Source organism: Delphinus delphis, chromosome 6 (assembly GCF_949987515.2).
Source record: "Delphinus delphis chromosome 6, mDelDel1.2, whole genome shotgun sequence".
Classification (NCBI taxonomy): domain Eukaryota; kingdom Metazoa; phylum Chordata; class Mammalia; order Artiodactyla; family Delphinidae; genus Delphinus; species Delphinus delphis.
This window is the reverse complement of record NC_082688.1, coordinates 110,107,579-110,122,284: the sequence shown is the minus strand read 5'-3', so window position 1 is coordinate 110,122,284 and position 14,706 is coordinate 110,107,579. Positions and strand designations below refer to the sequence as shown.

General features: G+C 45.1%; 1 protein-coding gene across 1 annotated transcript in view; it reads left to right on the top strand.

Moving 5' to 3' along the window:
- GALNTL6 (polypeptide N-acetylgalactosaminyltransferase like 6) overlaps window positions 1–14,706 on the top strand; it is a 1,143,433-nt gene that overhangs the window by 375,823 nt on the left and 752,904 nt on the right. The window contains exon 2 of the mRNA XM_060013624.1: window positions 14,148–14,256. Coding sequence (XP_059869607.1) covers window positions 14,148–14,256 — 109 coding nt within the window. The remainder of the gene's footprint in view (window positions 1–14,147; window positions 14,257–14,706) is intronic.

Sequence of the window (14,706 nt, the reverse complement as noted above, 5' to 3'; positions counted from 1 at the left end):
GGAGACAGATCCAGAAAAATATTGCTACCATTTATGTCAAAGTGTCTTCTGCCTATCTTCTCTTTTAGGATTTTTATTGTTTCAGGTCTTACATTTAGGTCTTTAATCCATTTTGAGTCCACTTTTGTATATGGTGTGAGAAAATGTTCTAATTTCATTCTTTTGCAAGTATTCTAATATTTTATAAATGACTTTATATAGTGAAGTTTGAATAAATGGATAGAGATAATGAGAGAATCATGAGAAGTCTACATATTTACTTTCAGTAATCCGTAAGATTTAAAGGCAGACAGCCTTGATATGCCGCTTATTAGTTATGTGATCTTGAAGACTTTATTAATTATGTGACCTTAACATTTCTGAACTCGAGTTCATCATCCTACTCTTACGACGATTGATTTATATAAGAATAAATGTCAGTTATATCATTATTCCCAGCCATGTCATCCATTATATTATATACTTTCTCAGGAGTGTCTGTTTGCTTAGAACATCTCCCATGTGGTGATAATATACAAGAAACTTAATCACATCCAGTGTAAGAATTCACACCCACCACTATATTCCATTAACATTCACTGTAATAGACTCTGCCCACATAATTTATCGTTTGCTTACTGTATATAAGTTTTGTGTCTTCCACTATGTTATAACTTTTCAAGGGCATTGGGAATAACTCACATATCTTTAAAAATAGGAGAGACTGTGAATACAACTGCCATCTGTATAACACTTTATGATAAGCCAAGGGCTTTCACACACCTTATCCAATTTACTACCCAAAAATCCTTGTGAAGTCGGTGAGGTGGGTGTTATTTTTTTTACCCTACTTTCATAGAGGAGTTAGCTGAGAGACCTAGAGGAAATGTAGATTTCTTGTATATGGTTTGAAACCCTAACTTATGTCTTCTGGCCCTGGATCCAGAGCATTTCCACTATGTCATGTTGTCTTCTAAAGAACAGGACTAGTGGTAAGTATACGGTTAATTGTGAGACTAAAAATCCATTGGTTGTTGATTTATAAAAACCTAAGATAGGTTTTAGAATACAGGCAATCTTTTCTTCATAAAGATTCACAAATGTGTCTTTTCAACGTTATCACCATCTGTAGTTATCATAAATGAAACTGCTCTAATTTAGAGGCAAGAGGCAAGTTATTTTATTCACCTGGGGTTTTTAGACAAACAGCCCCTGAGAGGTATTTTGAGATTATATAAAAGTTAAGTACAGTGGTCAGGTAGCCCAAAAGCCTATCATTTCCTAGATAGGTACATCCTAGTTTCTCACCCATTTGTGTCACATCTCTGACCCCAGAAGATATTTGAGTTTGCTACTTCTGATAAACACATTGTCTATGAGTAATGTTTTACCCTTGGAAACTTTTTCTCATGACCCATTCTCGAGTATATTATCTTTTGATGGGCTCCTGGATTCAGCTCTAATGATTACATATGGTTTCTACTTAATAGGTTCTCTCTTCCATCCCTGCTATTTTTTTCAAGTTAATTATTTGTAGAAACATTACAATGAATAAAAAGTCCACAAGGTGAAAAAGGATGCTCACAAACAAGTGGCCGATCTAGTGAGGGGTCTGAAATATATGTCTTCTGCAGGTACAATACTCTCTTTATTTACAAGGTCGTAGATAATGGATCTCTGTACAGAGGACACAGGGTATGGAGAGAAGCCAATGGATCTGGCAGTGGAGATGGTGCACCTGAAAGGAAAGACCAGGATACTCCTGGGTCATTTACTGGTGGTTAAGCTTTCAGAACCAAGGTAGTTCTACACAAATGGTCTGGAATCGATTTAGGTTTATTCACCCACCTTTCTGGCAGGTGAAAAGGATACAAACACATCTCCTCTATATTGGTCATTGGCCATCAAAAAAATAAATTTATTAATTAAAAGTTTCTACCTTAGATCGTGACACATGTTTTGTGAATTAGTCTTGCATGTTTTTTTTTAAGTTTTAAGGATAGTTGATTACAATGTTATATTAGTTTCAGGTGAACAACAGTGATTTGATATTTTTTCAGATTATACTCAATTTAAAGTTATTATAAAATGTTGGCTATATCCCCTGTGCTGCACATTACATTCTTGTATCTTGCTGATTTTATACCTAGTAGTCTGTACCTCTTAATCCCCTATCCTGATATTGCCCCTCCCCCCACCCCCTCCCCAGTAGTAGCCACTACATTTGTTCTCTGTATCTATGCGTCTGTTTCTGTTTTGCTATATTTATTCATTTGCTTTATTTTTCAGATTCCACATATAAGTAATATCATACATTATTTGTATTTCTCTGTCTTATTTCACTAAGCATAATACCCTCCAGGTCCATTCATGTTCTTGAAAATGGCAAAATTTCATTCTTTTTATGGCTGACTGATATTCCATTGTATATCTATATCATATCTTCTTTATCCCTTTGTTGATAGACACTTAGGTTGCATCCATTTCTTGGCTATTGTAAATAATGCTGCTATGAGCCTGGGGGTGCATATACCTTTTTGAATTACTGTTTTCATTTTCTTCAGATATATACCCAGGACTGGAGTGCTGAATTATATGGTAGTTCTAGTTTTAATTTTCTGAGAAACCTCCATCCTGTTTTCCATAGTGGCTGCACCAATTTACATTCCCACCAATGGTGTCCTAGGGTTCCCTTTTCTCCACCTCCTAGCCAACGTTTTTATTTGTTGTCTTTTTTGATAATAGCCATTCTAACAGGTGTGAGGTGATAGCTCATTGTGGTTTTGATTTGCATTTCTCTGATAATTAGCAATGTTAAGCATCTTTTCGTGTTGGCTGTCTGTATGTCTCCTTTGCAAAAGGTTTTTTCAGGTCTTCTGCCCATTTTTTAATCAGTTGTTTTTAATGTTGAGTCATATGAGCTATTTATATGCTTTGGTTATTAACCCTTATCAGTCACATCATTTGCAAATGTCTTCTATTTGGTAGTTTGCCTTTTCATTGTGTAGATGGTTCCTTTGGCTGTGCAAAAGTTTTTAAGTTTAATTAGGGCCATTTCTTTATTTTTGCTTTTGTTTCCCTTACAAGAGGAGATAGAAGAAAAATTGCTAAGACTTATGACATCTTTACCTAATGTGACAATTGCGTTTCTTTCTATTCATATGTATTAGTTGCTCTCAAATTTTAGTAAGCCTCAAAATCACCTGGAGAACTTATTAAAACACAGACTTCTCTGTCTCTGTGAAAGTTTCTGATTTAACAGGCATGAATTGGGAGCAGGGGATTGTAGTTCTAACAAGTTCCCAGGTGATGCTGATTTGCTGGTGTGAGTAGCACAGATATAGATGAGAAGAGGCCTTAGTGGGGCAAATCCTCAGAGAGCCGTTATTAAATCAGTTCCAGATGATCTGCTTTAACCTGAATCCTCTGACGTCATGAAATGTCCTCATGATGCCGACCCACTTTGCAGGAGCAGTAACTGCCAGGAACGTCTAAGAAATTTTATTTGAGATTTATTTATACAAATCAATGTATAATATTTGAAATATTTGAAAATATTTTGTAATATTTGAAAATATTTTTAACATGTGGTCGTAATATAAAGCCTATAATGATAACCAGAAATATCCTGGACCACTTCTCTCTACTTGAAATTTCTGACACCCAGGGGCAACCACATCAATTTTTTTATCTTTATTCTATCATATGCTTCCGTATTTGTAGATAGCATATGTATATTACTGTTCTTTGGTTTTTTATTTTGATTTTATCTATTGTTCTATTAGATAAGATGTCTTTTTAACTTTTTCCACCCTTTCCCTCCACTTCCAGTATAGTTATAGCACCAATTTTAGTTAAACTAATATTTAGGTAAGAATATTCATACCTACATCAAGTAGTGTGCTATAATTACACTTTCCTTCTTGTACATTGTTTTTTCTTAACCTCTAGCCTTATTAATTGACCCACTTTTCATTTGCTTAGATTTTTATATATGCATCATTAATTCATCCCGACCTCTTTGGAAGAACTGTAACTCTCCTTTTAGTAGGTTTAAAAAATAGGCAAAGAGTAAGTTTGTTTTTTCTATTCCCTTTTTCTTCCCCACAAAGACAACCTTTCTGGATCTTCTTTCCACCCGCCTTGTACATTCAGGGCTGGATCAGCTCTAGGCTTGCTGCAATTTTGCTACCTCTCTTCAACTTATATATACATATTTTTAAATACTCTTTTTTTAAAATAAATTTATTCATTTTTGGTTGCGTTGGGTCTTTGTTGCTGTGAGCGGGCTTTCTCTAGTTGCAGTGAGTGGGGGCTGCTCTTCGATGAGGTGCGCGGGCTTCTCACTGCGGTGGCTTCCCTTGTTGCGGAGCATGGGCTCTAGGTGCGTGGGCTTCAGTAGTTGTGGCACACGGGCTTAGTTGCTCCGTGGCATGTGGGATCTTCCTGGACCAGGGCTCAAACCTCTGTCCCCCGCATTGGCAGGCGGATTCTGAACCGCTGCGCCACCAGGGAAGCCCCTCAACTTATATTTTTATGCCTCTGACTCTCTTGTTTTTTTCCCCTTCCTCCCCCTCCCTCTCCTCCTTTCCCTCCTCCTTCTTTTTCTTCTATTTTAAATTTCTTAGTAGGGTTCCTTTGACCACCATTTTCCAATTGCCTGTAAAATACTCTGTCCTGCTATCTCATTTTCACTTTCCAAGAGCTCTTCCTTAGTCCCTAAATCTCTTTTTTAAAATTTCTCTTTCTACAGAGAACCTTTTCTTAAAGCTCTTTGAGGAAATTAAATTTCGATTTTGGGGCGGAAGTTTTCTTCTGAGCCTTACATTGCCTCAGTTTCCTTCAAGTTTATTACAGCTTTTGTTTATGTCGGCCGCCGATTTTATGTTAAAAGTTCTCTCAAATGCCTGGCGATCCTTGGCTGCCTGTTCTTAGTTGTATGTGGAGGGGTGAAAATGCTACTACGATGCTCTGTGTGTTGGAAACACATCCCAGTGTGGTTACTGAGGAGCCCCTACCCGTTCCTTGCTTTTGACTCAATTCTCCTGTAGGCATTTTTTTTTTAAACATCTTTATTGGGCTATAATTGCTTTACAATGGTGTGTTAGTTTCTGCTTTATAACAAAGTGAATCAGCTATACATATACATATATCCCCATATCCCCTCCCTCTTGCGTCTCCCTCCCTCCCACCCTCTCTATCCCAACCCTCTAGGTGGTCACAAAGCACCTAGCTGATCTCCCTGTGCTATGCAACTGCTGCCCACTAGCTACCTATTTTACATTTGGTAGTGTATATATGTCCATGCCACTCTCTCACTGCGTCCCAGCTTACCCTTCCCCGTCCCCGTGGCCTCAAGTCCATTCTCTACATCTGCGTCTTTACTCGTGTCCTGCCCCTGTAGGGATTTATCTTCTCTTGTCTAACAGGCGTGAGGCAGGCTGGCAGATTTCTGGGAGCTGGTGAGCTGTGGTTAACAACACTTAGTGTATAGACTCACGTGGAACACTGGTTTTCATTACACGGTGGCATCCTCCTTTCAACTGTGTTTAGTAGCATGAAAACATGCTTGTCTCATTCAAACTCCAACCCTCTACAGGGGTGCAGCATGGTGGGTGGGCCTCAGAAATCACCTCGTTGTTGGGAAGGGGGATGGAACCCAGGACCGCCTAACAACCCTATGCAACAATGTCAATCTTATTGTTTTCACCTGCAACCTCACCCTCAGAAACACTTGATGCCTCCAATTTCACATATTTTAGAAGTTCACTGGCAAAACAAAAACAAACAAAGAACAAAATACACTTCCCTCCCAGTAACTCTCAGCCATTTACAAAAAGATCATGTCAGTTCCACTGTCTGCTTTCTTGATGCCTCTGGTGCTTCCCTGCCATTTTCATGGGGTTTCTGGAGAAAGCAAAGATTAACGCTTGCAGTCAATCGGCTCTTGTATTAACCAGCTGCTACGGATTCTCAGCATTACATAGATCAAAAGAAGGGAAATAGGATGTGCCTGGTCATGTTGGAGGAGGGCGGGGAGAGGTCATGACCTCTGATTAACCCCAAGCTTGGGCCAGGCAACCAGAGGCTCCTCCCCTCCCGTGTCCGGGAATGCACGCCCTGCGCGCCCTGCCTACTCTCCCCGTCGGGAGCTTTTTCAGGAACGCTGCCTTCAGAGAGCAAAGCGGCGTGGGGACCACCTGACTGGATCGTGACCGAGCCCCTTAAGGCCTCTAGGTAAACTTCTGAGACTCACCGGGCGAGTGCAGCGGCTTGTTTTGGGGCCGCTGGGGATAAGCCTGCTGTGTAAGTTCTCTGTTTGTTACACGTGCCCCCGCCCATCTGGAGGGCCTGCCTCTTTCTCGGTGGGTCTCTCCTTGCTGTCCGTGTAGGGGGCTGGCTTGTGCACTAACAATTGGGGAGCCCTCCAAGAAGCGGGCCTTGAGAAGGAGATGCCCACAGGGGAGACCCCGAGTTGGCCGTCGCCCTCTGTGGGAGGAGGGGTGTCTTAAATGTTGGATGCTGTGGACGCCCTGAAGACGCCACCTGGTCCAAGGCGGCTACCTGAACTGCTTGCTGTAGGGCCCAGCTTCCCAGACGGGAGAGAAATGGTCCCCTCAGGGGGCTGACCTCTGCTCCACAGATGCCGACTAGAGGCTGAAAGGAGGGCCGAGCCCCGGGAGGAGTCGCGGAGTCCCCTGCTCTGCTGGTGGCAGGCGAGGGGGAGCGATGCTGAGCTGGGGACTGCAGTCGGCTGTTTGCAAAACGAGGCTGCAGGCCGGCGGATGAAGATCCAGCGCTTGTGACATCCTGGTTGGGACGCCAAGAGGTGGGACCCCGGGAAGTTGATGAGGATGAAGAGGACATTGTGGTTATTGATGGTAGAACGGATGAAAGCACCTTGCCATCCACCCCTCATACAAAGGACAGCAAAAGCACCTCAAGGGCAGCCCCAGCCAGCGGGCAGCCCCCAGCTCAGGAAACGTTCCTGAGGGGAGAATATACCACTGCCGAGATTATTGATGCAGCTTCCGAGTTCCAGCAAAAGGCCAGAGAAAGCATCCGGGAGAGGTTAGTGCGGCTACGGGATGGGGCGGGCAGAGGAAATGAGCATTATCCCCCCCACACACACACACACCTTGCCCTCCAGCAGCACCGGCATGGCGCTGGGGGTTCCAGGTGCTTATAGGTTGGTTTATTCTAGCTGTTGGGAGGCTTGGGACCCTGGAAATCTAGAGAGGAGGTGCAGCGGATTCTTAGGTAGTTGGAAATGAAACAGGCCAACTACCCCCGGTCTTGGAAGGCTGCCCCATTTACTGCAGGAGTGAAAGCCGAGACACTCCCGCCCGCCCCTGCGCCGGCTATGGGACGAGAGGTCCACTCTGAGCTCAGCTGTGAGACACGTTACTTATGATGCTGGGTAGTCCATCGCCCATTGCTAATCTGGGGGAAACGGGCAAATCCTGCGAATGGGTACAGGCTGTGGGAGAGACCCGAGGGAGACAGAGAGCTTGAAAATCCACAAGGCTATTCCAGCAGTGAAAATAACCCAGAAGCAAAGGTGGTTTGACCTCAGTGCTGCCCGGGGCCCACCTGACAAGATAGACCAGCCTGTGGAAACATTTAAAACCTGAGCAGCAGTTCAGACTTGCCCCACCGCCCCTCTCATCCCTGACGGTACAGCCCTATTCGGGGTCCGTGCCTGCCACACCCCCGGTATAGGACGGGGGCCAACATCACCTCCAGGTGAGGGCCATCGGGGGGTGATCAGAGGCCTCACGTTGAGCTCAAACAACAACAGCTGACGGCTCTGGTTGCTACTGGAACTGAATGTGCTCTATTCCAGAACAATTGATGGTTAAAGAGGATAGTTGTGTCAGGAAGGTAGGAAGGTCCCTGTGACAGTGCAAATTGGGCGTTCTCCACCACGAGATTACCAAGTTTTAATCTCTCCGATACCAAAGAGCAAATTGGGTGTTGATCTCCTAGGAGGTCAAACTCTGCAAACCCTTAATGGTGAAATTGGCCTCAGGTTAGGGTAATCACATCAGTGCTGAGGGGAAACAGCTGGGAACCAGTAAGTCTACCACTCCTTGAAGCCCGGTAACTGTCGAACCACATTAACTGCCTGGGAGCCTAAGGAAATAGGAGAAACTAAGAACTGCACAGAGTGGGTATCATACTCCCTGCCCGCAGTGCTTTCCACAGCCCCGTAAGGCCAGTAAAAAAAAAAGCCAGATGGCCCCTGGCAGATGACGCCGCACTAGGAGAAATGAGCAAGGTGGGCCGCATCACTGCCTCCCTCTAAGATGCCTTGGCCATGGCCCTAGGAGTGCACCATGCTGAGCTGGACTTAACAAATGCTTTCTTCAGTCCACCCCTGGCCAGAGTCAAGCGATCAGTTTACCTTCACGTGGGTGGGACAGCAGTGGAACCTTCCAGTGCCGCCCGGAAGCTGCTGCACAGCCCACGCAGGTCATGGTGTTGTTGAATAGGGTCCCACTGCTCCCCGCTTACAAAATCAAACTCACAAATGTTCCTAGAAGGGAAAGTTGTCTTTAATCAGAGTGCCGACAATCTGGGGAAGTGGTGAACTCTGTGTCCCCCCAAAACACCTCTGAGAGTCTGCTCGCCATGGAAGTTTTAAAGGGATGGAGGGGAGTAATCTCGGTTAATCACTGAGATGGGGGGTCAGGGTCATCGCCGTCCCCCACTGTGTGCGGGCTCGTGGAATCCTCGTCATCTTCCTCTAGATGTTCTCTTGCGCCCACGGTTTGTTCGCGACATTATGGGAGGAGATGCTAGGGAAGAGATCTAGTCACCTGTTAATTACTGATTCTTCATTTCCACGTCTTTGCCTACACTTGTACGTTCTTTCTGTAGATCAAAGTATCGTGTGATCAAAAGACTTGAAAAGGGCGCCTGGGCTGGAGATGAGTAGAGCATGGGGTGCCTGGTGAAAAGTTAGTCACAATACAGCTCTGCTGAAGTGACAAGAAAAGGGGCTTCCTGCTGAGGGCGGTTTCCTACAAAGAGCTGCTTACAGTGGGCCGGTAGCCCGAGACCTGTCCCTGTGTCCTTCCCACATCAGTAAAATGGGCCCGACACACTGATGATACAGTGTTAACACGTGAAGACTAGCCTCTGCTTCAGCGCACTGCAGACTTTGCCAGAACACCTGTGAGGGAGGGGCTGGGCAGTGAACCCGCAGACAATTCAAGGCACTGCGGTGACGGTTTGGGAATTGCTTGTTCGGGTAAGACATGCATTGTCTCAGCAGCTGTGTTTGAGAAGGTGCAACCTATCTGACCCCTGGAAGAGATGCCAGCCTTTGTAGGGGCTTGGGGAGGGCTTTTATTCCCCACCTGGCATAGTGTATGCATCCGTTTTACTACCTGGTAAAGAAAAGGCCTGTGTGGGACTGTGGATCAGGGCAGCAAGCGGCCGTTGAGAAGCCAAAATACCAGGGAAGCAGATTAAAGCTCCGCGCATCTCCCGAGCGGAGCTGCCATTTGAGTTTGATGGGTCTGTGACTCCCGGAAGTATGGGTAGGACCCTGTGGCGGGAACAACAGGAGAAGAGAGTTCCCCTAGGATTTTGCTCCCGGTTCTGGAAGGGGGCAGAAGCCAAGCAGCCCTCCAGAGAGCAAAAGACCCTGGCAGTCTACCTCACGCTTCTCCAGGTGGAGCATCCCAGGAGGAAACAGCATGTTGTGGTAGCTTCCCTGCCCATCAAGGGGTGCGTTGAGAAGGCGTTCCATGGATCCCCGCAAACTCCCAGGGTGACGAAGTGGCAGCCTGTCTGCCTGTCCACTGTCTCTAGAAATGCGGGTGCTCTTAGGCCCTGTAGAGCCTGTAGATCCCCTGTTTTTGTGGCGGTCCCTGCAGCCTGTAGAGAGGAAGTGGGGAAATTTCCGCTGAAACCTGGCATACAGATGGGTCTAGTCGGGGCAACCCAGCCACAGGGGTTTCAGTTGCTCTTCGGCCCAACAATGACACCATCTAGGTGGAAACTGGAAGGGACTGCAGCAGCCGGTGGGCTAGACTCAGACCTGCTGAGCTGGTCATCACCCCTGAGCCCTGGCCGTTAACCCTTGGCCCCAACAGCTGGGCTGTTCTCTAGGGCTTGACCTGATGGTGTGGACAAGGGGAAGCCTAGGGGTGGATGATCATGAATAAGCCCTTGGGGGCTCAGGACGTGCGGAGGGACTTTTATGTTCCCCAGCAAGAACCTGAGGCCGTCGACACTGTCTTCCACATCCTGGTCTGTGAGGGCCTGACCCACTAGGCTGTCAGGAGGCGATGGTCCAGCTCAGTATGAGCCCTAAAAACTGATCCTTCAGGAGATGCACCAGATGGGCTGCACAGAAAGAGGGGCCACTCGGTGCCTATACGTGTCCCCATCCACCCCTTCCTGGGCAGTCCCCAAGGATGCCGAGTTGCCCTTGAAATACAGTGACTGGTTCACGCAGTAGCAGCGTGTCCTGTGTGTTCTAAACAACCCCAAGGCGGCTGCCAAAGGAGTCTGGGGCCATCCAGCGGAGGAGTTCCCGACAGTTGAGGGATTGGCAAGTTGATCGTATCGGTCCCCTCCGTCCAAGCGAGCATTTTAAATATGCCTCAGCTTGTGAGGACACTGTGTCTGGCTTAACCCGAACTTGCCCTTTTTCCACTCAAACCAGGCAGTTGTTTTTCACCCATTAGGCAATTAGAGAAACTGAATGCCCTGTATGGACGCCATCGTCGGATAGCGATCAGGGGTCATGTTCAAGGGTCATGATGTGCAAGACTGGGTAAAATAACGTGGTATCGGATGGAGGTTCCTTCTCTCCTGTAACTCACGAGCAGCAGGATTGATAGAAGGGAAAAATGGAACGTTAAAGCAGCAGGTTAAATTACTAACAAGTAAAACAGCGTAGCCAGGGGGACTAAGTTACCACTTCGGCTTTGATACATTTGAGCAACCAATCAGTGGGGCCTGTTGCCCCATATTCCAGACTGGGGACCCCTGCCAAAGCACCCAGTACTGTAAAGGTACAGAAATGGTGGAAACACTGGGGACCGGCATGCTGTGGGCCGAGAACACCAAGCCCCATCACACCTGGGACAGGTGCAGCTCCTGGGATTTGCGATGGGATATCCCCCAGGGATGGGTGGGTTACCTCACACCCCTGGGTGAGGGGGAACCACTCAGTCTCCGCTGGGACCCCATTGTCCTGCTGCCAGATGGGACAGTGGAAACGCACCACACCTGGGATGGAAGGTGCACCCTTGAGTGAGGGGAGAAGTTGGGGCCCTGGTCTGGCATCTTTGGCCCCCCGTCTATCTCCTCACGGCTAATAGTGCCCGTCCCCTGGCCAGTGTGTGTGGTATGCACAACCAGGTCACGTTCTTAAGGAGCCAGAGGGCACGCTCTGTTTCCCACTGGAACCGCCCTTCGGCTGCAGGACATCGTAGCTCACGCAGAAGCCCCGACTGCATTCACCTAGCAAGCCTTGAACGAAGCCAACAAGGCTGTCTTTACTGAACACTGAAGTGCCTCTAATGAGGAGGGCTGTCCTCCCAGACAGGATGGCCTTGGACATTGTCCCTGCCTCACAAGGAAGGATCGTCCAGACAGTGCTGTGTGTTCACACCCGATGAGTCTGCTGATGTGTCATCTTTAACCAATCTCAGGAGGACACGAATGAAAGTCCTGCGTGATCACACCCCAGCCTAGAGGACTCCATAAACCAGTGGTTCGAATCCCAGGGCTCTTGGTGGAAACAAATTGTTATGGTTTTGAGAATCATCTTGAACTGTGTCTTCTCTTGCCTGTACCTGTATTGCTGCAGAGGTCTCTGCCTGCAACGCAGTCAGATGGCCGCCTGGAGCCACCTCCAGGCTCAAAAGACCCCTTGCAGACCCGCTCAGGGCACACTGCAAAAGTGAGGTCACGTGAGATTGTAAGAGCCTGTCTCAAGGGGTGGGGTGTTGGAGGAGGTCACCAGGAGGTCATGGCAGCTGGTCCACCTGCCAGGTGGACCTGAGTGATGGGAGGCGCCTCACCCTTCCCCTGTCCTTGGAAGGGACATCTGCCACCCATTCCCAAGGTGGGAACCCGTTTCAAGGATGCAGACTTGAGAGAGTAAAGTGATGTTGAGCCTGTCTGGGCTGAATAGTGACTTAACAGGGTCCCTGTTAAGGTCTCTTTATAAACTTTTAAGATTCAGGCATATGGGTGCAGAGATCAAGTTGTCTTGCTGGACAAGCCTCATGTGTAAGTTCCCTGCATATTAAACCCACCCCCTGTCCATCCAGAGGGTCTGCCTCTCTCCCTCTCTCCTTGCCCTCCGTGTTTCGGGGTGGAGTAAGGGGCTGGCTTGTGAACCAACAGGTAATCAGAGAGAGCTTTGCATATTCAGAGTTTACACAAGAACATCTCCAGGTTTCATGGCAAAGTTTATTTTGAAATGATCTATTTTGATCTGAAGGTGATGTTTATTATAAATTGGTGTTATCTAAATCTGTAAGATTTCTATGATTGCTCAGCACTGATCATTGGAAATGCTGGCTGAGACAAAACATGGGTTTTGTATTTTAAAGTTATTTGGTTATTTAAAACTTCCCATTCACAGCTGAGTTTGGGAAAATTTCTAATTAGAAAAGCAATATTGATCAGAAAAAAATGCATGAGGTTTTTTAGTATTGCTATTATAACCCCCAAATTGTTTTATTCCATTTTCTTCTATTTTTATATTTTCTGTTAACTTTTCCATCTTTTCTTTCTTGTCATCCTCCTTTAAAATTTTTTCCTTTTTATTCTTAATATTTTATATAAACTCACCATCATCCTTTGTTTATTCCTCTGTCGTTTTCCTGAACTCACCACTATTATGAACAATTTTTTTAAAAAAATATACAGATAATAGTCACCTGATCTGGAAAATCTTTCTTCTGATTTAAGTACCTTTTTTAATATTAAGTCCATTTTTATTCTTTCAAAACAAGTGGATCCTTTATAAGCTATAAAGATGGATCAAAGGTAGATAATTTTTTCATAAGCACAGTAGTTGTACTGTTTTAAAATAAGAAGTAAGACCTTTTATTTGCCTTGGAAAGGCTCTTAGGGTAAAATTTCCTCACTGAAATTATTCATCTTTTGTTTTAAATTGAAACTTTCAAAAGTGTTCTCTTTATTCTGTTGATGTTTTATTTATTTCCAAAGATGAACCAAATAAAAGGAAATGTGATGTGTGGTATGTGAATATGAAAACATTTATTTTACATTATTTTGACTGTTAAGATTGTGAAAATACATTTCATTCAAAACATTTTTTGTTTATGACCAAAATAAACACCATAAAGAGAGAAGTAGCTTCAGCCATGCACACAGAAATCATTTTCAAGGTGACATTAGAATATATTGAATTTTACTAAAGCATAAAACCTATTGTGACTACAGTTGTTGACTTTGTGATAATTTCAACTATAAGCATAACCACGCACCATAATTTGACAGAAATCTAGGTGGTAGGCAGTATTTAATACTTGTGAGGACCACAATGTTGGTCTTAATAGAACTGGCCCAAGTCCTGACTTGGCCCCTGTGGTTTCATTCAAGTTATTTTACTTCTCTGGGCCTTCGATTAATTAGCAGAAAAATGAAGGTTTACAACTGAAGACTATATAAAGACTGAAGGATCTTCTATACACAGAGTATCCAACTTAGTACCTGGGACACAGTGAGCATTCAATAAATGCTTGCTAATGTTGTCACCAGGCCATTCAAATATACTTGATCAAAACAAGTAAAATTGTACAAATCACAAACAAAAGTATTGCCATGATACAAAATCAATACTACTACTATTTACAGGTGGGGCAAGTGAAAACAACTAGGCATTTCTGCTCGGACGAGGTGGTACACTAAATTATTAACGTCTCTGGGTGAAATCAAATTGGAAATGGTAGGTGCTGTGTGAGACACATGCTCTTATTTTTAAAACGGAGAAAGGTTTTAAAATGTGTGTTCATCTGGTCACCAGCAGCAGCTTCCTTTTCAGTAGACTGAGGAAGACCACTTATTCGAGTGTTCTTTGATTGCCTGTGATGTGCGTGGCTGTGTTTACCTGCCATGCGAAAGGAAATACCTCCTTTTTATGCTCTGAATACTTTCCTTTTCCACAGACATTTCCACTGGGCCTGGGAGATGGCCAATTCTATGCATGGACAGATGGTTTAAGAAGAAAGGACTGGCATGACTATGGGAGCATTCAGAAAGAGGCTATGCGCTCAGGTATGGAGTTCAGTGTACCCCAAAGTGCTACTTTGCTTTGTCACTTACAGGATCTCTCATTGGTGTTTCTTCTGCACCCAGTAAGGTAGGTTTCATGGGGACATTGGAGGTCAACTCTGGGCAGAACCAAAACAATTTCAAATTTCAGAGAGAGAAAAAAATAATGAATACCTTTTGTAATATGAGCTGAACAGAGGTCATTTGAGTTTTAGAAATCTGCCGTGCTTTATACTTCCAGAGTGTCTTTCAATCATTTCTGTGGGTATCTTGGATTTATTCATGAGACTTGACTTGGAACACATGTTATCTTGAGCTAGATTCGCTCCTTAGGGCTGTGGTGTATCTAACTGGCTGGGCCAAGGATGGAAGGAGGACCGCAGTTCTAGACACTTGGCAGGTGGATCAGGAGAGCCAGGGACCTGAAGTTGGCCATACCTGGGCAAACGAACA